The following is a 26,298-nucleotide window of genomic DNA, read 5'->3' as shown; positions in this document are numbered from 1 at the left end:
CGATCAGCAAGCTCAAACCAGTCAGAACTGGAACTTGTTAAAGGGGCACTGCACAGATATGTGGGGCACTACCAACACGTTCTTTGACTGTGCGGGATGGTGGCCAGAGTAGGTATTGCAACTATGCTGCTCACTGACAATGTGCAGCCTGCCTTGTGCCTGCCAAATATTTAACTAAACAATAAACTAATAGTGTGACCAAAGTAGGCCTATAATAAGTTTTGCAGCTAAAAATGTATATTTCTGGAAATTCGAAATTGCGGACATGGAGAAGATAAACATTTTCATAGCCTGTACAAAATATGGTAGGCATATGTTACTATTTTGACCTAAACCACTTCCAGTTCCTTTGGAAATTACTCACACTAACCTGATTCTCATCAGACGTCTGTACGTGTGTCTTTAGAGCCCCCTTGTGGAGCTCCAACTCACACAGAAACCTCATAGTGGAGCTCAAGAAGCTGCGTGGAACTACAGGAGTGCGTTGCAATATGCGACCTTGCCTCCTCCACTTGCGCTTGTCTCCTCGTCCCACCTCCTGGCCCCTCCTCCGTGGAGGAAACGATAAAGTTTCCCAGCTTTCAGCCTAGCCACAACAACTTTTGAGGGACTGTTTTTCATTCACAATCCCAATTGCTGCAAATGAGAAAAAGACTCTACAATTCAGCGTTTGCAAGATATTGAAATATAATGCTGTTGTCAGTGATGTCATCATGACTATTACTTCCTGGTACGAGGAGAGAAGCAAGTGGAGGAGGCAAGTGGAGGAGGCAAGGTCGCGTATTGGAACGCACTCCAGGTCAGGCAAGAGCCAGGCGATACTCACTCCAGATGAAAACCAGAAGTTGATCTCTCCATCACTGCATCCTGGCTGGAGTCATTCTCATCCATTCCTTCTCATGTTGGTTGGTCCCTTCTGGAAGGCAGTGACACTGACACTGACAAAATAAACAGCCATGCCAACATCTACCATCTACATCTACTGTGGTTAGTAGCATGATCTTCACTGGTCTTGTTTATGTTGGCATACTTCATCAGAAAATGACATCCAGGGGGGGAAAAAATGGAAACAAATCCAACACTTTCTGGACCTCTGGCAACTGGAGGCCCGGGGGCCACAAGCGGCCCGCCCCCCTCACTCAGTCTATTGTGTCTATAAAGTTGACGTATAGGGAACACCTACACCCACAGGGGTGATAGTGAATACAAATCCTGAGCCTGAACTTTTTCCCCTGCTCTAACGACGACGACAAGATACTGCATAGTGACGTAACGTAGGCCTATTTTGACACATTATTCAAACATTTAATAGCCTGTTTATGACCATTACTCAAGCCTGATAGTAGAAGAAAACCCTGAACCTCTAACACTTTCTGAGATAAGAATAACCTAATGGCTAATTATTATCAATGTTTTTATTTTTGCAAACTCTGTCAAGCCTGAAATCAGGCATGAAGCCTGAATACTATCAGCCCTGCACCCATCTTCAAAACAATATCGTCAGTCAGTGAGCAACCAACTGCACCTCAAACTCTGCAAGTTGCAGTCAGATCCGTGGACATGTGGCCCTCCAATGGAGGCGATTTGCGGCTCTTCTCATCACCAAAGCTGCACATCACTGGTATAGACAGGGTGCTCAGTCATAATCATGCATTTCCCCCTCCCCTAATGGTTCCAATCTTTTCCCAATGGAGAGCCAACAATATTTTCTGTGCGTATACACTAAAGAACCCATACTGTAAAGGGTATCTACTGTCTATACTTCTTTCATCACCTTCAACAGTTGATTGACTTACCCTCCTAACACCATTCTGGGCACTTTTTCAGGTCTCTCAAATGAGACATTTTATCAGGACTCATACACCACAGTATGAACATACACCCCCAACACAATGTTCTGGACAGTCTTATATGTCTAACTCCAGGTAATAAAAATCCCATCAAAGAGCGTTCACTGACTGATAAAGTCAAAAATAGTTGGGAACAGGAAATTGGAATGGAACTGTGCACAACAGTAGGCCTATGGGAGCAGGTATGCTGGACATGATTCATAGCACTTCAATAAACTCCAGACAGTCTTTGCTACAGTTGAAAGTAGTCCACAGGCTTCACTTCTCAGTTAGGGGATGCCCTAAAGCAGTGTTTCTCAACTGGTGGGTCGTGACCCAAAAGTGGGTCGCGGAGGGGTCATGGGTGGGTCACGAAGCCTTGGTGTAAAAAAAAAAAGCGTAATTCAAAAAAAAAATCCAACTTTTCCTACAACAATTAACAACTTTTATTTTGATAGGCTAGTGAACTCTGTGTCATCTGTCATCATAGATACAATCTGAATGTTTATGTGAGATAGGTAGCGTGTAACCAGTCATTCGAGTCTTGGTTACATTTTGAGAATTGCATTGAATTGACTTGAACGCTAAAAAAATTGGGTCGCGACCGAATGAGTGGAAAATGGTGGGTCCCAAGACTGTTCCAGTTGAGAACCACTGCCCTAAAGCAACCATTTGGTCTCATTTGCGTGTTTACATTTAAGGATGCATTTAACCAATCTCTAAGGTAACATGACTATCATGTAATTTCACTACCTTTAATAACATACCCAAAATACCCTACAAGTTGTATACAGACAATTAAAAAGCATAAATAACTTTTTTTTTTTGGGTCAAGACTTATAAGACCCTGCGGCTATCCTGAAAATACTGACTAAAGGGAAGTGATCTATATGCAAGAGTAAGAATAAAGATTCTGGCTGAGCACAATGGCCCCATGTACTTTATGTTGTATGGTGGTTTTGTGTTGATGTTGTATTGTGCTGAGCTAATATAATTGTATTATTTTGCTGGGAATATTTGTCAAAGTAACTTCAGTGGCAGGACGCAGCAGTTTCTTCAGTTGCCTGAAAGAGCGTTTTTTTCTTGATGTGTCCACATACACAGTACATTCTGATCCATAACCTCAAGGCAATTAGATCAATTAAAGGGACACTGTACAGGAAATGGTCAAAAAAAGGTACTGAAACGATGCTGCTCATTGAAACTGGGCTGCCTATTGCCAAATTTGATCTTTACATGAAAGTTAACTAAGTAATAAACAAATATTTTCTAGTATGGTCCAAGTACAGTCATTTTTGCAGCTAAAAATTGCTATTTTTTGGAAATTCAACATGGCGGACCATGGAGAAGATCCCCCTTTTCATGTATGAAAAGTGCAATTTTTCCAGTCATAATGAATACTTAGAATTTGATGCTGGTGGTAAGTATTCATGAAAAAGGTAACATTAGTGAATGGGCAGCATGAATTCTGGAAATAAACAACTAAAAATCCCACACAGTGTCCCTTTAAGGTTAGAGCCTGATGTAGCTTCCCACAGCATTATTTGGAGCAGTGAGGTTCAGGCCATTACTTTCTGCTCTAGTGCCATGTTTGCATACTGACCATCTCAGATACCGGTACTTACAATTTATTTTTTATGTTATTAAAATTCACATTCTTGTTCAACATCTGTAGGGGTTAACAGGTATGAGATGTGTTGAAAGAGGACACAGGGTTATATCAGTTTACTGTCTTTTCATTAACATCCCAGAAGTTAATGAACACATCAGCTTGAAAACCAGCTGGAATTCAAAGTGCTCCAGGGTGTTCACCTTTTTTCCTGGGTGCTCATCAGTGCAGGGACTCGCACACGTAGAGGAAATCTGAGGTACCAAAGGATATGGGCCAAAACGGGTGTGCATTGTAGCCAAATAAAAAAGTATAAAAATTGCAACCTTTAGTGCCTTGGATTTAGGGTCGCCGCCAGCACTTTTGGGCCTCATGAAGGATTTGAAATTTGGGCCCCTTAGTGCCGTCAGTGATTGGGCCCTTAGAATATGTAGCCCCCTCCCCACAGTGGCACCCATGCTCAGATTTCCTCTACCCCGAAACAAATCAGTTTGTAAAGTGTTGCTGGACTCAAAGGGTTTCATTCCTTCACTTGAGTAATTAAATGCCATTTTACAAATTGAAATCTGATGTGTCAAATGCTCCTATCACCATATTGTACTTCACAATGGCAATATCAACCATTAAATGAATTGGAAGTTTTATTTTTGCCAACTGGGTTTGGTGATGTGGATGAATATCCACTTGAACCGACATGCCAAACTCTGTCCAAGTTAAACACATGTGCCAGTTAATGTCTGAACAGCCAGGATTGGCTTAAGACAAGGGTCCCCAAACTAAGGCCCGGGGGGCGGTTACGGCCTGCCACGCCCCTTTGACCGGCCCTCCACCTCACCATTTGAACTGGCTGTATTTTTAAATATTTTATTTTGTTTATCAACAGGCCTTCCTACAGTTTATAATGTTCACTAACCTAGTGTGAATCACTACAAGTTTCTTGTCTTGATGGTTTCTCATCTCACTGTAATATAAACAGGCCTACCATTTCTATTGCATCACTCATAAACTGTCAATCACCATATTTTTCTAACCTTTCCTTGCTATTTTTACATTGTTATTAGAAATTAAAAGGAATACCTGTGGTATTTCAAATTGAAAAACATGTGAAGTACTCACTTCTTTTGCAAATCACTTGTAATGATAGATGCTAGAAATTATGGTTATAACAGGCAGTGGCCTAGTATACAGATTGATCCACATGATTGATCCCGGCCCCTGATCACAGTCAGGAACAATAATGTGGCCCCCAGAGAAAAAAGTTTGGGGACCCCTGGTGTAAGACGATGAGTTCTAATATCCCAACTACCGTCCTCCCTTGCCTGCTTGTGGCCTCCTGAGGGCGTCACTGACGACAGAAGTGTATTTCAAGAAACCGCAAAAGTGCAATTGTTATTTTCTGATTTTCAAATCGGGATAGTGAATGAAGAATAGTCCCCCAGAAGTGGTTATAGCCAAGCTGACAGCAAGGAAACTACAGTGTTGCGAAATGCAAGGCCACAAGTACAGGGCAAGGATGCGAGTCAAGATATTGGAATGAACTTCAAGTGTAAAACGTATAGTGTGTGGAGAAAAAACAGCACACACGTAAACATGGCCACGCTTTCAGTTTAAATATTTATTAGGGTTTTAACATACATTTTCTGCAATGTAATTCACAAAGCATCCCCAAAACACTGATAGCTCCTACATTTCAACATAATTTTCCATTTCTTGAAATGTTTTCCAGCACATGGGCATGTCAAAAACATTTAAATAAATCTTTTTCTTCTTTAAAAAAAAAATCAAATTCCATTCAGTTTCAAATAATGTTTTCATGTTTTTTTTTGGTACTATTTTAAATCTTTTTCATACAAATTCTCTCTTCAATAGAAGGTGTAAGCTTGCAGAAACAAAAACATACTAGGACAAACCAAAACGGTCAACCAAAAACACACATCTGAGTGTCAGAGGGAGCTGGGGCCTGCCACAGGCCTGAGGTAAATTGGATTTCAGTCTCCCTTTCCGGCCACCCAGGCTTCTCCAGGTTACCTCTTCAAGTTTTTCTGGGCTTGTTTAAGTAAAGTGTCGAAGTCTAGTGCAATTTTCTGTTTGGTGTTTGTAGTTGGATCATACTCTCGATTTGAATCTAGGAAGAGACAAAGAGGGGGCAGAGGGGACACAGACACAAGATATTTAGATACAAACCAAACACATTAGATACAGAGCAAACGTATGAGTAAAGCTAGGTTGCCTTAGTGTTCAATGCACTTTGTACAAAGTGGAACAATACAACAAGCCAGCATTTTTTATCGCAAAGAAGTGTCGTTTTTCTGTATCAGCAGTGAAGGAATCACCTTTCTGCCCAGACAAAAGCTTTCTAAATAAGGCGCTACCAGCAGGCGTTCAGAAGTATTTCTTAAATCTACTTGAAACTGTCCAATTTCTAACAGTTATGCATTTAACGGCCAGATTTATAAAAACAAAGGGACAAACGAACTGGATTGAGAAGTTGAACTCCTGTCAGATATTCCTTCAGCCTGTGCACATCTCTCAGTGATTTCACCAATTAGCTCATCAATCTGTCTCTAGAAATTAGGGTCAGTTGGTTCATTAAATAGGCTGAAGCAAATATGTGGCAGGTTTTCACTTTGAACCCGACAGGTCGTCTTCGGAAACAAACCATGCTGACGGAACAAGTAAGAGAAATTGGGAGTTATACTGTCTGCCAATCAAAAATGATTACCAATGCAGTGGAGATGATGTGAATTCAACTCCACTGACACGTGGAACACCATATTTCTAAGTGGAGGCATTTTACCAGCTCAGGAGAGGGAGAACGAGACCTGGGCATTATTCTATGAAATTTGATGATGGCCTGCCTATCGACACCTGTTTAACAACCAGGGCTCTAAATTAACATCAGATTACCAGACAAATGCTGGTGAACATTCAGTTTGACAGGTAGAAAATAATTATTACTAGCCATTTTTACTAGCCATACATGCACTCACTATTAGTCAGACTTAACATCTAGTAGCCAGATTGGCTAGTGATTAAAAACAGTAAATTTAAAGCCCTGCTAACAATGGTACAAATCTCAAAATTAAACTGTAGCTCAGCTCACCGAGATCAGCGTAACTAGTTTTGCAGAACTGCCGCCGGCCCCCGAAGCAGAGGTCGAATGGCAGCTCGTTGGGGCGCCGCAGTTTACTTCCGTTCTCAATTGCAGTGAAGGCATCTTTCGTGTTGTAGTAAGTGACAAAGCCGTAGTTGTCCCTAAAATGGAGGAGGAGGAAAAACAACCTTAGTTGGATAGAAGAGCTTTTTGCAATGTCAAACACACTTAGGTCAACAGTATGCCAAAAGTTGAATATTATTTGAGTGGAGAAATGCATTTAGAACGGTACATAACAAAAATCATATGCATTCTTACCCATGTTCCCTAAAGTGCAAGGTGCAGTCCTCGATATCGCCGTACAGCGAGAAGCGTTCCTTCAGTTCTGCGTGGGTCATACTGGCACGAATGCGACCTACATAAACCACGCGGCGTTCCTCCTGTGAAAACAGCAGCCACAACATCATGAGTAACCAGCAACGCTCTGGAAGCCTTCACACCACCAACGACTATATTAAACAACATGGTGGGTGCATGTGTCAAGTAGTCAAGTCAAGTAGGTTTTATTGTCAATTTCTTTACATGCACTGGTCATACAAAGAATTTGAAATTACATTTCTTGCTTTCCCATACAGACATAGATTAATCTAGGTAAGGACATAGACAGTATAGACATAGACAGTACTTATACATGGACTTAAGACAGTATGGACATAGACAGTGCTCATACAGACATTTAAAGTGCAAGACTGGACAACAGAAGACTTGTAGAGGACATACATTAAGAGGTATTGTTGTGCTTTTGTGCTTTTCCTAAAAAAGTCCTTTATAGCGTTCTGACATGGTAATAGTAGCATTTTGAAGAAAAATAAATATTAAAAAGGTCTGTCAAGTACACCAGCAGCAGTGTGTGTGTGTGTGTGTATGTGTTTAGTGCAGGTAGAAGGTGCGGTGTGCGTCTGTGTGTGTGTTCGTGTGTCTGTGTGTGTGTGTGTGTCAGAACTTACAATAGCCTTCTCCTTGCGTCTCTTCACTTCTTCATTGCGCTCACGGTGGGAGTAATTCCTGGATTGACTGGGAGGACTGGAAGGGGAAAAAAAAAATCCATTATAGCAACAAGAAAGAACAAGAACAAGAAAGAAAATCCACCTTTTCATGCCTGTGCAGTTGTCCATAGACCAAAAGGGCGCAAGTTAACACTGCAAATGTGAACAGTGTGCAGTAGCATTCTTGTCTTTCAAGTTGGCGACACATGGGTTCCCCTCCCGCACACCAGACCAAAGGAGGTGTGCAAGAATTCTACACAAAATGAGATGTTGGCAAAATTCCACGACTTTCCATAACTGGAAAAACTGGGAACCTGAAAATATTCCAGGATTTCCATAAGCAGTGGGAAGGAACCCTAACCCTTGTATGGGACGCAATATTTTTTTCCTAGTACAAGGACGCCACAGGTGGCCTCTGATTGGTCGAACTTCCAGAGCGGCAAGACTGCAACACGTGCCACAGGAGAGTCTTGAAGCCAACAACACGCAGACACTCGCCACACTTCTGATATGTGCCTAACCTAAACCTTCCCTAAACTTAACCTGTCACGATAGCAATGTTTATGATTCTTTAATTTTGCCAAGAAGGGCGAAAAAAGCAAGGTATTGTCAAATTTGTTGTGAAATTGTGCCCAGACCCAAAACCATGCCGAAACCCTAACCTGTCACAGGAAGTTGTGAAGGTTGACCAATGAGAAGCCGAGTTTGGCCATCTGTGGCGTCCTTGCACTAGGAAAAAAAAATTAGCGTATGGGACTGCTGGCTCACCTTCTCCTGCCCTTCCAGTGGCGTGATAGTGGGGAGCTGGACCGGGACCGGGACCTGCTCCAGGAGCCCGATGAGGAGCTGGAGTAGGAGTACCGGCGCCGCCTGTGGGGGGAGCGCGACTGGTACCGGGACCGGGATTGAGACCGGGACCTAGACCTGGATCCGGATCGGGACCGAGATCTGGATCTTGATCGCGATCGAGAGCTGGAGCTGCTGTCCGAGCGCCGCGAGCGGTAACACCTGTAACAGAACACAGGCAGAAATCGAAACCAGTCAAGAAATACCCATACAGAATTGTTTTTAAACAAACAAAAAAATAACCTGGGTTGCGTTTCTCAACAATATTGTTTCTAACTAATCGGTTGCATTGGAAACCTCGTAAGTTGCTAACTGGTTAGCAACGATGCTTTCAAGAAATGGGATCCAGGGGAGCATTCCGACAACCTGGCTAAGCAGAACACCAGGCTAAGTTAGCCTTGAGGTTAGGGATGCAAATTATCGATTAATTAATTAATCATTAGTTGATAGTGTTATCGATCGACTTTCGATTAATTGATAATCGGCGTTTTTTCACCTGAATTTCATAGGGCCTTTTAAAATATCAGCTAAATAGTTAAAACACTGAGTTCAAAAAGTATAGGCCTATATTGTTATATTAAATTATATTATGAGAATTAGGCCTACATTATGATCATTAAGCCCATATTGTATTGTATTGTATTATGTTATATTATATTATATATTCCTCAAGTAATTATGCATTAGGAAAAGAAAGCAGACATGTTTTCTATGGCATCTCCACACCACCTTTGGGGGGGCATCGCTTGGTTTCACCCAGGAGTGAACTAGTAGCCCCACGCCCCCTCTGTCGCCTTGCAGTTGCATGAGATATGATGACAGACAACGTTGAGTGAAACGTGATCAGAACTTGTCTGCATATAGGTGTGTCAGCCAGCATGATCAACCACAAGCATTTTAATTTTATACGCTTCAAAATAAAGAAATGCTATCTTTTGGGTGGTGTGTTGTTGTCCATAATGCATAGTAATGTCAACAAACTTCGTTTCTGAACAAAAAAGCTATTTCCTGTGTCTGTAAGGAGAGCTAATAAGCTAACCGGCTCCATTGAGAATGAATGGAGCTATGACAACAACACTTACAGCTAACATGGATTCACCTGAAATTGAACAGATGGTGCTCCTCTTCATGCATGGTCATGTACTACCATGCCCAGTTCAGCTAATACTTGTCTTGATATCTGACAGGGTGTTAGTGATTAAAATTACAGCTCACAATTTGAAATGACTACGTTTGTGATTTCGCTAGTTAGCACGCTAAGCTAACATAGCAAGCTTAACCCTACAGTGAAATGCTGCTTGCAGTGACATTTGCCTGTCTTGAAAGATCGTTTTTCTCATAATTCAAACAGTAACAACTTACACAATTGGGCTTGACATAATCACAGATTCAAGTACACATCTCCAAAAGACCCACAAGAACTCTAGAAGTTGCAATGACTTTGATTTAAAAGATAAAATCTGCGCACCATGGATTTGAATAGGACTAGAACTAGAACTACTCAACAGTCTCTAGCGCCCTCTAGCGATTAATCGTGATTACCGTATTTTCCGGACCATAAGACTCATATAAAATCATAAAATATTGTCAAAAACTGCCAGAGCGTCTAATAAGCCAGTGCGTCCAATGTGTGAAAAAAATCATGGCCGCGAGACTCTGTCGATATTTTAGAACGACTTTGGGGGGAATCGGGTCTGCACGTTATGAAAAATAGGCTTCTTCTGGGTAGCCTATACCAGTAATCAAGAGCGTCGCGGGGCAGGCTGCAGTAGCCAGGTTACAATGGCACCTGTTCAGAATGACGCCTCTCTCTCTCTCTCTCTCTCTCTCGTGCGCGCATTGCAAGCTGTTGCATTATTTGCTCGATACAGAGTTATGATGGCGTACGCGCTCTCGTTGACATAGTTGTGTGCATGGTTGCATGCATTCGCAAGACGTTATTGCAGTAAAGCATGTGAAAAGCGTGGAAGGGCCGTTGACTGGTATTTCAGTGTCCTTGACTGAAACAAGTTGCAAGACTCTACACTTCAACATCCTTTGCGATCGGCACACCAGTGATTCTTATCAGAAAGCTACTGTGCCTACGCACAGACCCTATAGTTAAATTTCAAACATTAGCGAACATTGAAAAAAGATCAGACAACAACCGTCGGGTAGGTTTATGAAAACGGAGTTCAGAAGTTCCGCGAAAATGTATCGTCACGTCAGAGAAAGATGTTTGCTATTGTGCGACAACACTACCACTATTTCATGACTGCCTAAGTGTCTTCGTCATGGATGAATGGGCAACAATGTTTTTTCCAGCCAGGATTGCACTGAAAAGTAGGCTACTCCTGTTAAAAAAGGGCACGGGTGGCCGACGCTGTGCCTGCGCATGTGTGTGTGGGAGGGAGGGAGGGGAGGGAGAGACACGGAGCAGATCTCGAGGAGAGATGAGGGTCGCGACTCCTGAAATACCACCAGGCGATTCTTTTTCAATGTTCTATGAATCTTTTGCTGAATAGCCTACATTAAATGTGTTTAAACATTTGTTTTCTTTCAAAGAACATGCGTACAATTTAATGTTGGCTTCATGTCATACTTTAAGAAACTGCTCGAAAACGCTAGTGATATTCGGCAACGTTTGATATTGCGTGTATTCGGCCACGCATGTTATTTTTTGTGCATTCCTAACAACAACAGCATTAGTTATGAAATTATGACATTAGTTATGAAGTGCGTCCTATGACGCAGTGCGTCTTGTCTGTGAAAAAAGTCATGGTCCTTGGTGGTGCGTCTTTTAACCCAGTGCGTCTTTTGGTCCAGAAAATACGGTATTACATTTTGATCGAGCAACCTCTTGCTCGACAACTAATCTAAAGTCGATTAATCATTTGCATCCCTACTTGAGGTTGTGGTAAATCTTCTAATAGAAAAGCTGTGTCCTCATTTTCTTAACTGAATGACACCTGTGCCCTATCTATTAGCAGGTTTACTACTTCAGGTCAGCTAATTAAGCATGCATCATCACTTAACCATGTACTTGGGGTAGTACCCCAAGCAGGAATAAACCAAAGATTACACAGAGTAGAACCCCCAAGTCATGTAAAGTATTGCAAGATACCAAACAAATCAGTAAGTATATCCCGTCTTGTATAGTCACCCAAACAAAAGTGAAATTGCAACAGCCTTCAAACTCACTTCACCCCAAGAACAAACTTTACAGACACCCAGATATCTAAAGGAATTTGTCAGTAGCATCAGCCAATGTTATGAATGGAGTTTCTGTTTTAGTATCTGTGTGGTTGTGTATGTGCATCAAGGACTTTTTTTAAAAACTTCTTTATCACTGCATTTGACCAAAGCTTTCAATAAACATGACTTTTAAAAAAGCATCAGCCACTTACCGTTTCCTGGGGGGAGACCTTGAGTAGGATCTGGACCTTGAAGACCCGGAGCTGGACCCGGTGCTGCTGGATCTGGATCGAGCCGAGTGCCGGCGCCTCCTCGCCCGGCCCCTCTTGGGGCTGGGGGACCGCGAGTCACGACCCGAGGAGGGACACTCGCGCTTGGGGCTCCTCGTTCTCGTCACCTCCTGTTCCACCCTGGATGGAGAGGCGTCCGGGGTGACCAGCACAGAGCTGTGAAGAGTCTGCTCGTCCAGAGAGCGAGAGCTGTTGGTAGTGGCAATGGGCTTGTACACAGCAGCCACCACCGGGGGGCGCTGTGGCACAACCTGCTGGAGCTCCTTCCTCTCTACAGGCAGCTCGGAGCTCTTGGCTGCAGTAATGCCTGTCGTCTTCTGCTTGATGACGATGTTGCAGTGCTTGCCCGCCTCAGGGGAGGATGAGGATGAAGACGACTCCTTCGAGGGTAGGCAGTAGTCGTGATCGGGGGAGAAGGGTGCGAAGGTGGCCGGGCGCTGCTGAACCTTGCCGCGGAGTTTGTTTGGCAGGGAACGAGGTTCGATCTGGATGGTTAGTTTGGTGGGCGTGATCCGGGAGCCGCCGTCGGCCATCTTGGTCTTGCCCTGCAAGACGGCAGGCACCAGGGGCTTCCACATCTGATGCGGAGGGGTGCCCGGAGGAGTGAGGCCTGTGGGAGGGGGAGAGGGGAGGAGAGGGGAGGCAAGACTAGGGTGAGGACCAGTTGAAGACACTTGTAGAGTTACTTGTGCACAATCCCTGGTGCTGAACAAAAAGATTACGTATTTTCTGAAAAAAGGTTCGCACACTCCTTTCTTTGGATTCATTCAATGATTCTGAGGAAGACCGAGAGGTTGAAACATCATTGCCATTGAATGAATGAATGAATGAATAAAAAGAAGAAAAAAATCCAAAGGATTCCATTGAAAGTTGTGCATTGTGACATGTAATTTCGAGGTGGTCTCAACTTTTGTATTGCCAGAGCTGTATGTACTAGTTGTTCTGGTCTTACTATGGGCATTTACTACTCCCGCAGTTTGCCGTCTCAAAGCATTAGACAGAATTTTCTAACTGTGATTAAAAGAAATTGCATTGAGATCTGGGATGCATTCCTCGAAACCATAGTTGCTAATTACGTTTGTGACACAATTTCCCATACAACTTTGCAATACAACCACCCAAGTTGCTAACTGGCAAACAACTACGCTTTTGAGAAACACAAACCCCTAAACAGCAAGCACTGCCTGGGTGTTGTCCTTGTGTGAGGTCAGAAGAGATGCCTACATAGACCCAGTCAGCAACTGTGGGTCCACCCATGTATTTGCTCGTTTCCCCCCCCACGGTTGCTCCACCGGCTGTATGTAGTGGGTAATTAACATGCCTAATGGCTGGCAGTGATTGGCACCGCACGACCACGGGTGGAGCATTCGGAGAGGAAAACAATGCAGTTCTTTGGGCGGGCCAGAGGAGCCGACTGGGTCAATGTGACGGCTTGTACACGCAGCACAACTCACCTGCCGTGCTGCCCAGGTCATGGACTTTGGTTCCCTCCAGGGCCTTGCTTTCCACTGCCGGCTCCACGCTGGAAACACAAACATCCACAATCTTATCACACCTCCTCAGTGGTAGGAAAAACAAAGAAGCAATTTGTAGAAACACAGCCAGATAATAACTACAAATAGTAAATACATTTTTTTAAGAAGTACAATGTTTTTGTGAAGCGGCAGGCAGGCAGGACGCCCCAGCTCCACTACTTTAGGGGCTGGGGGGGAGGTGCCGCATCGCCACCTTGCATGCTCCTCTTCGGTTTGCGGCAGGTCTTGGCCATGTGCGCACAGACACACATAAACACACACCACACAGACACGGACACACATGGACGGCTGTGCTTGGCCGTGTGTGTTTCGAGAGCAGCGTGAGGGCTGTAGGGTAACTCCCATTGCGTTATTCGAGAGCGAGGGCATCGATACTCACCTGGAGTTTCCTACAGCGGCTGCTCTGCCAAAGACCTCCGGCACACTGCTCTCCACCTTGGCTGCGGAGGGGACATGGAGGAAGAAGGGGATGAATGGGCAGGCTGTACATGACATTATATTATATTACACTTACGCTATGGACACATAGCAGGTGAAGGGAGCGAGGCGAAATTCAGTGTTCCATTCTGACAGTTCAAGTCAAGTCATCGCAGCGAATCAAATGGAATGGAACGCTTATGTTGTTGATTTGATTGGCGGCCGAAGACGAAATTCGCTCCTCATTTGCATAACATTAAACTTGGTTTAAAAATGTCACTTCGCTTCAATCTTGTTCACTTGCTTTTGCCTCCCTCTCCTAAGAATGAAAGATGAAATGTGCTTCGCTTGGCCAAATTCGCATCTATGTGTCCCTACCAAGAGAGATGTCTACTTTCAGGAGGGGGGCTAATAATATATCGTCCTCAACTGTATGTGTCCCTACCTTTAGCTGACGCTTGCATCAAAAGCGACTTACAATTATCCATTTTCAGGGTATTGGTTACAGGGCCTGGAGCAATGTGGCGTTAGGTGCCTTGCTCAAGGGCACTTCAGCCATGGATGGAGGTGCTGGTAAGGGTGGGATGTGAACCTGCAACCCTCTGATCTGAAGGCCAGTGCTCCAACCACTGAGCCATGACTACCCCTATACACTTTGTTTTAGAAGCATTTTGCACTTCTATGGATATTTTTCAAATCGTATTGTTTTGGCCTCTTGTTTAAGAGTAAACAGAGTTTTAGAATGCACATTTCAACACATTTACGGGGCTAAAAAACACCCATCACCCGTTTTTATTTTTATCCACATGTCGTGCTTACACGTGAACGGATGAAAAATACCCACATACGCGCAAAGGCACTGTAACACACACACGTAAAAGTGTCCTATAGATAATGTCTAACATCAGTGCCAAGTGTGACGCCCGTGCGACGTCAGCTTTGATTCTGTGACAAATGCTCCAAAGTATGAATGCAGCCTGCAGGAGCAACATTTAAAAAAAAACCTAGTCTCATTTAAAAAGGTGCACTGTGTAGGATTGTGGCCAGAGTAGGTTTTGCAACTATGCTGCTCATTTAAACCATGTTACCTATCGCCAAATTTGACCTTTTCATCAACATCAACTACAGACGAGGTGATGTGCTGCGCCAAAATGGCAGACATATTTCCCCCACCAGACAGCTGCCTCTCCAAAACCACAACAATACCAGTCACAACACAACTCTCTTTCTCCGTCTTCAGCAAAGTGCTACAGCCTTCCCTAACAAAGAGCACCAGCCAGGCCCTGCCGTGGCAAACTGGTAGGGCACTCGTCAGCCATGCGGCCGACCCGGGTTCGACACCCGGCCCATTTGCCGACCCCTCCCAGTTTCTCTCCCCATTCGCTTCCTGTCCACCTATCAAACTGTCCTGTCAAATAAAGTTGTATAAGACAACAACAACAAAAAAGAGCACCAGCCGACATTTCAATGTTGTTGACAAGGTGGCTATTGTGCAGGAGGCCAAATAAAACCAGCAATACCAGACAGGTCGGCCTGAACGCCACGCCGAGTCAGCCGTTCTATAATCAGAGAACATCCCTCAGGCAGACAAACAGACCAGACAGAGAGGAGTTTCCACAGGAACAAGTTCAATTAAGGATGCCATGATTTGGGGCGTAGGGGTTGGGTGTTCACAAAAAAAATGGTTGCTGCTATTCAGAAAAAAATTGGAATTCATCTCATATTCACAACAATGAATTCCAAGGGTTTTTTTTTACATGGGAGAGTTTTTACACCGCTTTCCCACAATGAGATGCCAGGGCTCGGCGGACGTTGTCATCACTAAAGCGTTATCAGTCAGAACATCTCCCTGCTGGCCCCTCTCTCCCTCTCATACACAGTGCTGATGCCCAGGCTGACCAGGACGCCGGCCGGCACCCACACACACAGACAGACAAAGGCAGCGCAGCACACACACCCGTTCAACTGAGTCAGTCAGACACGTCCCCCGCCACTCCACTCCACCCCAAACCATGCCAGCTCGGGTGAAAATGGATTTGCGGACAGGGCAGAATTCCAGCAGCAACACGGAATGAGCACATAGCAGCTGTTCAACGTGGACAACACCGGTCCTCTTAAAGGGCCCCAGCGCTGAGCTGGGAGTGGGGCCCCCCTCTACAAGGGGGAACGGACGGAATGTCTTCCCACAGGCCTCCCCCTGTTTAATGTTTTTATCTTACAATTTTAGTTTTCTTTGGCTCCAATTCTCTTTTTACTTTTATTTTTTTGTGAAGCGCATTGAATTGTACCCATGCATGAAATGCGCTATACAAATAAACTTGCCTTGCCGGACAAAACACAAACACATCAGACGTCACGTCCCGTGACACCCTCTTGGTTCCCAAATATTCAACCCGTACACTAGACTAGAGCAGCCTACCGTGGCAAGGTGCAACATTTTTAAGGTTTAGAAATCTTCCTGTGTTGTTAGAGGGTGAAAGACTCATCGTAACAGGGTACAGTAAAACCATGCTTGGCACTTCGCTAGTGCCAGGTCAACACTACCACCACCAGTGGCCTGGCGTCTCTGCTAGGGGAACTTTTTGAGTCTGCCATTTAAGACGAGGCCCATACAAAAAGTAGCGTAGTGTTACTGTGACATGCAGATAATTTAAAGCAGACATACAGAATGCATACGACGACTCACACAGGGGCCAAAGGCTGTGTAGATAGATCGCCTCAGCACAGATAACAGTTGGGGGAAAAATGCGACCAAATTCCAAAAACGTGGCTTTTACACCAGAAGGACCAACTAGCGTACTCTGAGATAAGATGCAATCGAGGAACGTGCCATCTCGCATGCAGATAGTGTTCTAGAACTTTTAGCGCTAAGGATGGCTGGTCCAAACCAGCCAATCAGAACACACCAAGCGTCACACCGTCCACTTGAGGTCCCCACCCCGCACAGACTTTGCAACGTTACCGTTGGCAAGAAACTCATTGACCTACCTCATGTCGCTGAAATGCCACAACTACCACTACTACTACCACCAACAAACAGATCGTCAGACAGCCTTGCCGGGTCACGGTGAGAGTGACCCGAACGGGCCACAACACCAAGGAATCCCACCCTGCTCCAATTCTGTGCCGTCACTCAACACCAGAGAAACCTGCTCTGAAGAGAAGACCCCTCCCGAGTCTGACATCGCAACGCCAGCTTGTGCCAGTTATAGCACTGCCATACTACACTTCACCTCTGTCTGCTAAATTTAGAAAGGCAGAAGGGGAAAAAGAGGGAATGGGCTACCCCCGGCTCCACAAGCAGAGGGGCTGTCCAGTCCACCAAGGCTTTCACTGGGTCAACAGGTGACGCGAGGGGGGGTGGGGGTGGAGAGGGGAGAGATTGGGAGGGGAGACGGGACACGATCAGCTGCTTTGCTTACCTTGAGTCTCCTCAAACTGCTCCAGAAGGCTGGCCAGATCAGACGCTTCAATACCTAAACACAAACAGAGGGGTGGACTGTTAGTATATGTAGTAAAAAAACGAATTAACAAAAAAAACAACCTTTGTGTACATTTCAAGCGCTACACAAGTCTCAGCTTAACTTTTCACTCACTCTCACACACATTGCAAGACAAGAACTGGACTGCTCACCGATCTCACTTGTGAAGGACTCGATCAGCTCCTGTGTCTTCTGACTCTTGCCTTTGGGTGGTGGTGTTGGTGTTGGTTGTTGTCGGGCAGTCACAGCGGCTGGGGTTTGCCTCTGCGGTGGCACAGACTGAGCCGGGGGTGTGAGAGGAGGGAGGACCCTGCGCTGGCTGTGAGCCTGAGTGTTAGCGCTGGTGGGCACCACAGGACGAGCAGTGGGTGCAGCAGCAGCAGCAGCGGCGGCGGTGGTGGCTGCAGGCCGCTGCTGGCGGGCCACGGTGGTTGGCACTGCCACAACTCTAGTGGGCTCAGGCCTGGGGAGGGGGGCGGCAGCAACCGTCACACGCTGCTGCTGAGGGGGATTCAGTGCTGCCAACGATGGAGCAGCAGCAGTGGCAGCGGCGGCAGCAGCCACAGGTGGTCGTGCAGGAGCAGCAGCGTTCACTTTCTGTGGAGCTGGAGCCACAGGAGCAGGCGCAGGAGCAGGCGTGGCAGCAAGGAGAGGAGGAGCAGTTTGGGCAATTGTAGTGGTTGTGCGGTAAACATCACTCTGAGCTTGAGCTAGAGCCTGAGGTTGGGGTTGGGCCTGGGCATTGGCATTGGCGAGAGCAGCACTGAGGGCAGCTTGGGCCTGAGGAGACGCTGCCACCAGCTTTTGGGCCTTGAGGGCCGCAGCCAGCAGCTGGGCGATGTAAACAGCGGATGGCTTGGGTGGCAACGTGGTCGTCGGAGGCAAGGCATTATTGGTGGATGCGGCGGCGGGGGTGGTGGTGGTAGTAGTGTTGGAGGCAGCAGCTGGGGCCTGGCTCTGGAGCTGTACAGAGGGGCCTGCAGAGGGGAGAGGAGCAGGGGCAGGAGCAGGACAAGGGGCGGGGGCAGAGGCAGGACCAAGGGATGGGGGTGAGGATGGGGAAGGCGTGGGTGAGGAGGAGGGGGATGCAGGAGTTGATTGGGGAGTCTGGGTAGGAGAATCAGAGGAGGAGGAGGCCAGAGCGGAAGCTGGTGAAGCAGCAGCAGCAGCCGGAGCAGGAGGCTTGGGTGAGGAGGAGGCGTGGGGCTTGGGGATGGTGGTCTTGCTTGAAGACGACGCTGCCGCCATGTAGGCTGGGGGCACCAGCAGGGCCTCGGGCGTCGGGGGAGCAGCCAGACCTTTGGGCTGCCAGACAGCCCTCTCCTCCGGGACGGGCTCCTTTCCGCTGCCACCGGCGCCAGCGGACTTGCAGGGGGCGGCGGCCTTGCGGGGGTCCTTGGCCGGTTGGCTGGGGGGCTGGGGCAGACAGGGGATGGGGACCAGCTCCGTGGGGGCTTCGGGCAGCGTGGGCCACTTGGTGCTGTTGTCCACGGCGGCGGAGGCGGCCACGGGCGTGGGCCTCTTCTGCTGGCGCAGCAGGCGGTACTGCTGCAGGCTCAGGGGCTTGGGTTTGGGCTCCGACACCTCAGCCTCGGCCTCGGCTTCCTCCGGGGTGGTGGTGGTGGTAGCAGTGGCACTTGCTGGCATAGATGGCTGGACAACACAGGCAGAGGGATCTGGTGTGGGCACGGTTGTGGGTGCGGGTACGGGTGCAGGCACAGGGGCAGAAGCGGACACTGGCATGGGCATGAATGCCACAGGTGGTGGCACAGAAGAGGATTCCGGGGCTGATGAGGGTTTAAGGGGTGTGGTGTTGGCAACAGTCCTGAGCGCTTGGTTATGAGACATGGGAGTAGCTGGGATCTTTTCTTTTAGGATTCTTGGCGTCACCTGAGCGACAGGGGCGGGGGCGGGGACAGTTGGGGGGGCCTGAGATGCAGGTCTGACCTCCTCCTTAGAGGTCAGCGTCGTGGAAACGGGGGCGAACGTCACCTTTTTCTTCTCCGCCTTCCTGGGCTTCTCGTCCAGGGGTTTCTTGGCGCCGTCCTTGGTGGCGCTTCTCAAGACCCTGGGCTCCACCGGCGGTGTTGTTGTTGTTGTTGTTGGCACGAGCGTCTGCTCCTCTTTGCTTTTCCGTTTCTTTTTTCTGCGCGAGGCGCACTTCTCAGAAATCTCCTCTTTGGGCCGCTTGATGACCGGCTTCTCGTCCTTGTTCTCCGCGGGGGGCGCAGGTGCGGTGGGCGAAGCCTTGGGCTGCATTGCCCCCACGGAAGCCTCAGCATCAGCGTCAACATCAACATCTGCAACCGGCTCCTCCCCAGTCACCTGCACCACCTCCACCTTCTCCTCTTTCTCCTCCAGGGAGGAGGGCATGTGCGATGCCTTCGACGTCTCCAACGCCTTAACAGCAGCCGGTTCCTGGGACTCCTCTAAGCAAGCAGCAACAGCATCCACCATCTGGGGGCTGCTCAGGTCCGGCAGGGGCAGGGCCTCCACCCTCATCATCCTCTCCTCCTCTCCAACCTGGCTCTGGCTCTGGTTCACGAAGGGTATGGCCAGGATGGGCTCGCCGTCCTCTCCCCGGTCCACCACCTCCAGCATGATGCCTCCCTCGGGGAGGAGGTGCTCGGCGCCCTCCTCCCCCTCCTCCAGGCACACGGCCATGCAGTGCATGTGCTTGACCAGGTCGCCCAGCGTCACGGCCACCAGGCTGCCGTCCTCCTGCTCCAGGCACGCCTCGCCGTCCGCCAGGTCCAGCAGGTCCAGGGACGAGGGGTCCATCATCATCACGTCCGAGTCGGACAACAGAAACTCTTCCTCCTCCTCGCCGTCGCTCCGCTGGATGGTCACGCCGCCGGGCATCCTGGGTAAACTCTGCAAGAAAACAAACAAACAAGTTAAGTCAAGTCAGCTTTATTGTCAGTTTCTACATAGGATAATCCCTTTTTATCTGAACACCTTCCTGTCCAGGGACTACAGATGAAAATTAGCTTTAGGGCTATAATCTGGCTCAATTGTATGTTTTGCACTGTCCCTGTCAAATAAACAATAAACTAAATGAAATACGCACAGGTCATACAAGGAAATAGAAATTGCGTTTCTCTACATCCCATGTCAAGACAGACAAACACACGACTGACAATAACATGGCAGGGCAAGACAGGACCCATCACAGGGTAACAGGTAAAAATAAAGTCACAAACAATAAACAAGGGCGATGGGAAATTTATGAGTGTCTCTTGACAATACAGGCTAGGCCAGGTCTCAGGATATTCTGTAACAGGAGTCGACAGGGTTGACAAATGGTTCGGAGATCATGCTGGATTGTGAACGCTATTTGCAGCGTTCCACAACGTCGCACCTTATTTGTCAAGTTTATACCCTTGACACCAACGCACTATTCACACCACTCTGCTGTTCACAAAGAGATGACAACAGTTGGATCCCAGGTGATAAGACACCTAGCACCCTTTTTGTACACATACATCATTATAAAGGTTGATTTCGTCAAGCTAGTTTAATTCTCGCTTTTGTGCCTCACCTTTCCTGGACTGGAAAATGACCTTGCGCTCAACACAGACTCTCTGTCCGTTGGAGACCGTGACAGGCAAAGGAGCTTCCTCAGCTAGGGAGAGAGAAATAATAATTGAAAAAAAAACACAAACATTCACATAAACACCACAGCACACTACTTCCACCTCAAAGGTAAACAGTAGCACCGACATGTAAACACTTTCACTGCCCCCACACCCAGCAGGAGGTGTGACGTTTTGCCACAGGTGGCAGGCAGCCGCGGGTTGGGGTGGGTTGGAGTGGAAGTGCAGGGGTGTTTTACTCACCGGCGAGTGCTCTCGGCCCTTTTGACCTGTAAACATCTCCACGTCGGGAAGCGTGTCGAACGGAGACAGGTTCTCGTCGTCCACATTGTCAAGTATTTCAGTTAATGCAGTAAGCAGAGTGGCCTCACTCTCGTCATCAATGCCAATTTTCGCCTGAAACAAAATGGGAGGGAGGGAGGGAGATGGATTTCTGTTAACCCAACAAGTCACAAACCACATTAAAAATCTGTGGCTAGTAACGAACCAATCAAATTAGGACAATGGGATGCCCCCCAGCATCATGTCCAATACATAGGTTCACAGTGTTTGTAAACACAATGTTGTTAGGAGGGCAAGACACTGGCAGCCAACCACGTGAGCTTTTTTTTTGACCAAGAGCGGTTTCCAACAATCAGAAGTTGAGTTGTGCGCAATTAGTTTCGCACAGTCAGGGGCATTAAGAACCCATGTATATACTCATGAACGACCATCCGGGTACTTTGCTCTTAAATTTGTGTTACGCCCCTTTATGGGTGAAAACAAACCGAATGTCTCATTGACTTACATGCTAAATCGGCTAGCCTAAATGAACACATTCCATGCTTCAGCCACGGCTGTTTGGCTATATTATTTGAACAGCCGGCAACACAACACGTTTTCGGCATGTTGCGCGTGAACAACGATAGTCTACAGGTCCGTATCTTACGTTTATTAAACCCCAACATCACCAATTGACTTGTATGGGTTGTTTTCCCCCACAAATGGGCGTAACGCACATGGAAAACGTCACGCCGTTCATGAGTATGGGGGTTGGGGGTGTCACTAGTTGTTGCCAGTCAGCTGGTTGTAGGGGGCATGCCCAGACACGTCCCGTCCGTGTAAACAAACGCACCTCTCCAGCAGGGGACTCCTCAAAGATGGACAGGATGGAGGGGTCCAGGCAGCTATGCAGAGCCTCCACCACATCTTCTGAACGCAGGGCCTGGTGGTCCTCGATGCAGGCCTCGACCGCCTTGAGGGTACCCTCCAGGTCTTCAGCCTGTTAAGACAGTAGAGAATGAGAGATTAACAACAATACTGATCCTCTGGACTGACTGGAAGTCCCGAATTAATGGCATTACACAAAGTCTAGAGTCTACTGCTGTGTTTTAGTTGTGAAGGCCAGAGCCATATGCAAATTACGACTAAGCCTAAAGCTTAAGTGCCTTTTCATTGGGGAGAATGTCAAGTGGCCCAAGGGCCCCCTCTTCACTGTCATGGCCCAGTGAACACAATAGCCTTGGTCTCATTAGCCGCGCTTCAGCGGCCCGGGGCCGCCCGGGGCTCAGGAGAGTGGCCGGCTCGGAGCTGCCGGCCCGGGCCATTTTTTGCCTGATCGGACTCATAGCCGACCCCAGGCACATTCAGGTACACGCCTTGTTTGTGAAACGTCAGTCGGGCACAGCCCACTTTCGCCCCAAATCACAGAAGGACAACAACAGAACGACAAAGGAGGAGAATAAAATGGAGCAAACTCTGCTGGAGCAGGTCGCCGTTTGGCTCGTAGCCTACGGACAAAGACGACAAGAACTGCAAAGAAAATGGCTTGCCTTTCAAGAACAGTTTTATTACATGGCAAAGTTGTCGATTCAGAAGCTGTATGGGACGCAGCGCATGTTAAGAAGACAAAGACGCATGAAAATACGAGCAGCTCGACAACTGAGAGTGAACAGAAGGAGACGTGCGAACATGCCCAGTTAATCCCCCCAATCGCGCACAGAAGCATGAGCCCCGGACATAGCGAGACATGAATGTGCAGGTAATTGAATAAGTTACCATGTGAAAGGAGACCAAATCCCTGAGACATAGCACCTTCATCAGTTGCTATAGAAAATTATATCATAGCCCCGGACATAGCGACACACCCCCTCGTTGCGGCGTGCCACCTGTCTATTCATTCATGTTATTTCCATCCATTTGACATTAAAGCCCTTGTGTAAATTTCAAACTGTGTTTGGCGATCAGTCTGAAACGTGCGATATAGCCTACCAGACCTTCGGCGATAATAGCGCAAAAGCTAAATAAGCCGACATAAATGTCATGTGTGAGTATTTGTGAGACACTTGGTGTCCAGTGGAAAGCATGCCAAATCACGATAATGGCACAAGAGTTGGCGGCTAAAAGCAGAAAAAAGCCGACATGACTTAGCTATGACATCCCAAGTTTAAGTCGCTAGTGGTGCCCATGATCCGATAACAACAAAAAAGTTATGTTGACTAAATAACTTTAAAAACACAAACAGAAGTGCCAAGGTTGCATCCTATGAAATTATGCCATAAGAAAGCCAAACACCCCAAACTAATGCTTAACCATAATTTGCCCAGAATTAGGCGATAAGTCCCCCATGCAGCCACATTTTTACACAGAGGTTGACCCCGCCTCCGAGCCTCGGCGGTGCTTGCTGGCCCATCGAATTCGACGGGCCAGGGAAATCGGCCCTTAGCCCCACAACCTGGCCCGGCGGCCATCTTTAGCACCTAGCCCCCTTTTGATGAGATCACCGTCAGCCCCCTTTTGTCCGGGCCAGCCCGGGGCTGGCCCTGCAATGAGACCAAGGCTAATGAATGAATCCTGGCAGGGATGCCTGTTGAAGAGAAGCCTGTTGATGGGTCACCTCATTCATTTATTGCATTATTGTTGTTTTAGATGACACCATAACTACTATTGTAATTTTCATAATTTGATGCAATTTTTTTTGGAATGTTTCATTTTTACTCATTGTATGCAGTCTTGTTGCACTACACCAGATGACTAATTATTCATCAGTACAACAATTGGCATTCATTGTCATATAATTATCCTCAAAATATTGTAACATGATTCTTTGTGTAACTCAGTCAAAATTAAAAATACACAAGCTTCTAAATACAGTAAATGCTGTAATACATCAAGTAATATTCTAACACACACACACGTTGTGAACCGAAACGTGTTGGAGGCGGGCCATTCATAAACTTGGATGAGCAATTTCACAACCTGCCTGACCTGGTGCTGTGATAAGGTTGGGTTTCATTTCAGCTTTCTCTGATTTCATACCCTGTTACAGGACAACGTTCCATGTGGCGGCCAGTCACAACAGTTCATTTTCAAACAAAACTATGGATACCAAACCACATTAATATTGCATAACCTCCCAATTCAAAACACATGTTGGTTTAAAAAAAACACGTGTTAACTCAATAGTTATTTGTTGGTGTGTATGCTTCCGTTTCGATTTTATTAATGTACATTGATGACTCCATGCTATGTCACCCACGTGCCAGAAGCATCGCGTCACCAACACACCGGATGGACACCGTTGCCGCAGAGCCTTCGAACCACGTGTTGCTGAAAACAAACTACGAACAGGTCTAAACCTCACGTTTAACACCATACACGACATGCATAACATTTCCAATCCAATAATTTGCATGATTTATGAGTTGTCATAATGGTCAATAACATGTTCACTTAAAACTGCTCGCTGTCAAAACACTACAGATGACTTTCTAATGACACACGTGCTAGCTAGGTTTACATTCAAGTTAATACATTTCGGACCCCTCTCATTACAACAATAAGCGTGGACAGGCCTCAAACTTACAACAATAAGCGCAGACAGGCCTGAAACTATCTCGCGATGGTCCCCACTTCTACCAACTACTAGGCTACTATTGGAACTACCAACTGCCAGGACCCTCAAATCCAAATACAGCACAAGACACCAACTCCTTCAGCAATCTCGCAATTAACACAATATGCCCACAACACTACAACTACGGTAGCTACATTTCTTGCACTGGAAGAACACTGCGTGCATTTGAACAGAGGCCATTCCACGAGATGTATGGGTTGCCATTAGCAAGTTAGACCACAGTGAGGCTGATGGTACACAACGTTGGAACCACGTGGAGAACAGGGGGACCGATTTTCACATCATACGACAATTACTTGCTTACAACGTAGGTGTTTTCCAACCACAAACGAAGGTCACATAAACGTTATAATGTATAATGGGTTATATTGTCATAACGGCATGATGACTATGAATTTATGAATGACTACATGTCAGATTGAACGGACACAAGACCAACCACTCCCAGGGAAATAGTCCTATACATGGATCAAAGTACATGCAAAATAACTGACACCTCGATTGCAAAATAGGGCCAGAGATTATTCACCATCTCCTGCAGGTTTAATTTCAATCCATCGACAGATTCAACTTCTACGGATATCAGCCACACCACGCAAACTAGCTATATTGCTACAATGCTAGTTAGCGGCTAACTGCACCTCGGCGTGCAAAACCGGACCAAGCACACGATGTACACAACATCATGCGACTACACGACTCGAACAAAAACGTGCGAATTGTTCACTTGATACAACAATTTCAACACAACATTGATCCGTACATTTTGTAGCGGAACGTTTTAAACTTTAAAAGCAAAGATACAAATTATCATCGAGTCGTTTGTCACGACTTTTACGTTTCATTCCACAACTATCCACGTGTCACTTTAGCGTGCGCATCCTTTCTCCTACGAGCATCATCTCCTTCCCAAAAACAGCGAATTTACCAAATAGCCAGAACGTTTTATCGGGAGTTATTAAATTGGTGCAATACCTCGTCCAGGCTTGTGGTAGAGAAAAGTTCCATATTATGAGCAGTTAAAATCTCTTCGCCTGTTCCCCACCGCGCCGCCATCTTACAACCGCTCCTTGTGAAGACGTGAATTGCACTGTGTGATGCATCACAGCCGGGCTGCCGGAGACACGTGGTATTTGCATTCCCGGCAAAACGATGCTTCCTGTCAAAGTTCATACGGGCGTGTCTTCGGTACAGGAAGTATCTAATAACAACTTTTGTCCATCGAGAGAAACGTGATGAACATGAACAGAGATTACCTAAAAGTTTTTACATGCATGAGCTGCGACTTGTCTATCACGTTTGCACAAAAGTTATTTTACCTTCAAACACGTTGTAAACATATAGGCTAGAATTGTACAACATTAGGCTGATTATTATCTGAAAAAAAAGAAAAGAACTCCAAGTTTTTACTTTGTCCAATACAAAAACGCCATCAGGTCATGGCACTTTGTGTGAACTGTGTTGGTAGAATAACTCCTAAAGGAA

General features: G+C 46.6%; 1 protein-coding gene across 1 annotated transcript; it reads right to left on the bottom strand.

Annotated features, from left to right (window-relative positions):
* Positions 1–5,033: 5,033 nt before the first annotated feature.
* pprc1 (PPARG related coactivator 1) lies at positions 5,034–25,914 on the bottom strand. Its single transcript, XM_063191588.1, has 14 exons — positions 25,789–25,914; positions 22,033–22,179; positions 21,162–21,314; positions 20,864–20,947; positions 17,475–20,196; positions 17,263–17,316; positions 13,803–13,863; positions 13,343–13,410; positions 11,811–12,498; positions 8,347–8,586; positions 7,540–7,615; positions 6,851–6,972; positions 6,542–6,693; positions 5,034–5,563 (listed from the first exon to the last, which is right to left on the bottom strand). Exons 1-14 carry the CDS (start codon positions 25,867–25,869, stop codon positions 5,463–5,465), a joined length of 4,749 nt encoding a protein of 1,582 aa, XP_063047658.1. The 5' UTR covers positions 25,870–25,914; the 3' UTR covers positions 5,034–5,462.
* Between the last annotated feature and the right edge of the window lie 384 nt (positions 25,915–26,298).

Source organism: Engraulis encrasicolus, chromosome 24 (assembly GCF_034702125.1).
Source record: "Engraulis encrasicolus isolate BLACKSEA-1 chromosome 24, IST_EnEncr_1.0, whole genome shotgun sequence".
Taxonomy (NCBI): domain Eukaryota; kingdom Metazoa; phylum Chordata; class Actinopteri; order Clupeiformes; family Engraulidae; genus Engraulis; species Engraulis encrasicolus.
Note: the sequence above shows the minus strand (reverse complement) of the source record. Positions and strands in the feature narration are given on the sequence as shown.

Excerpts from the sequence above, each read along its gene's own strand:
- pprc1 (XM_063191588.1), bottom strand. The coding sequence starts at position 25,869 with ATGGCGGCGCGGTGGGGAACAGGCGAAGAGATTTTAACTGCTCATAAT. Across the intron at positions 13,864-17,262 it reads GCAGTTTGAGGAGACTCAAG|CCAAGGTGGAGAGCAGTGTG; the intron begins GTAAGCAAAGCA and ends TCCCCTCCGCAG. Across the intron at positions 8,587-11,810 it reads AGGTCTCCCCCCAGGAAACG|GTGTTACCGCTCGCGGCGCT; the intron begins GTAAGTGGCTGA and ends GTTCTGTTACAG.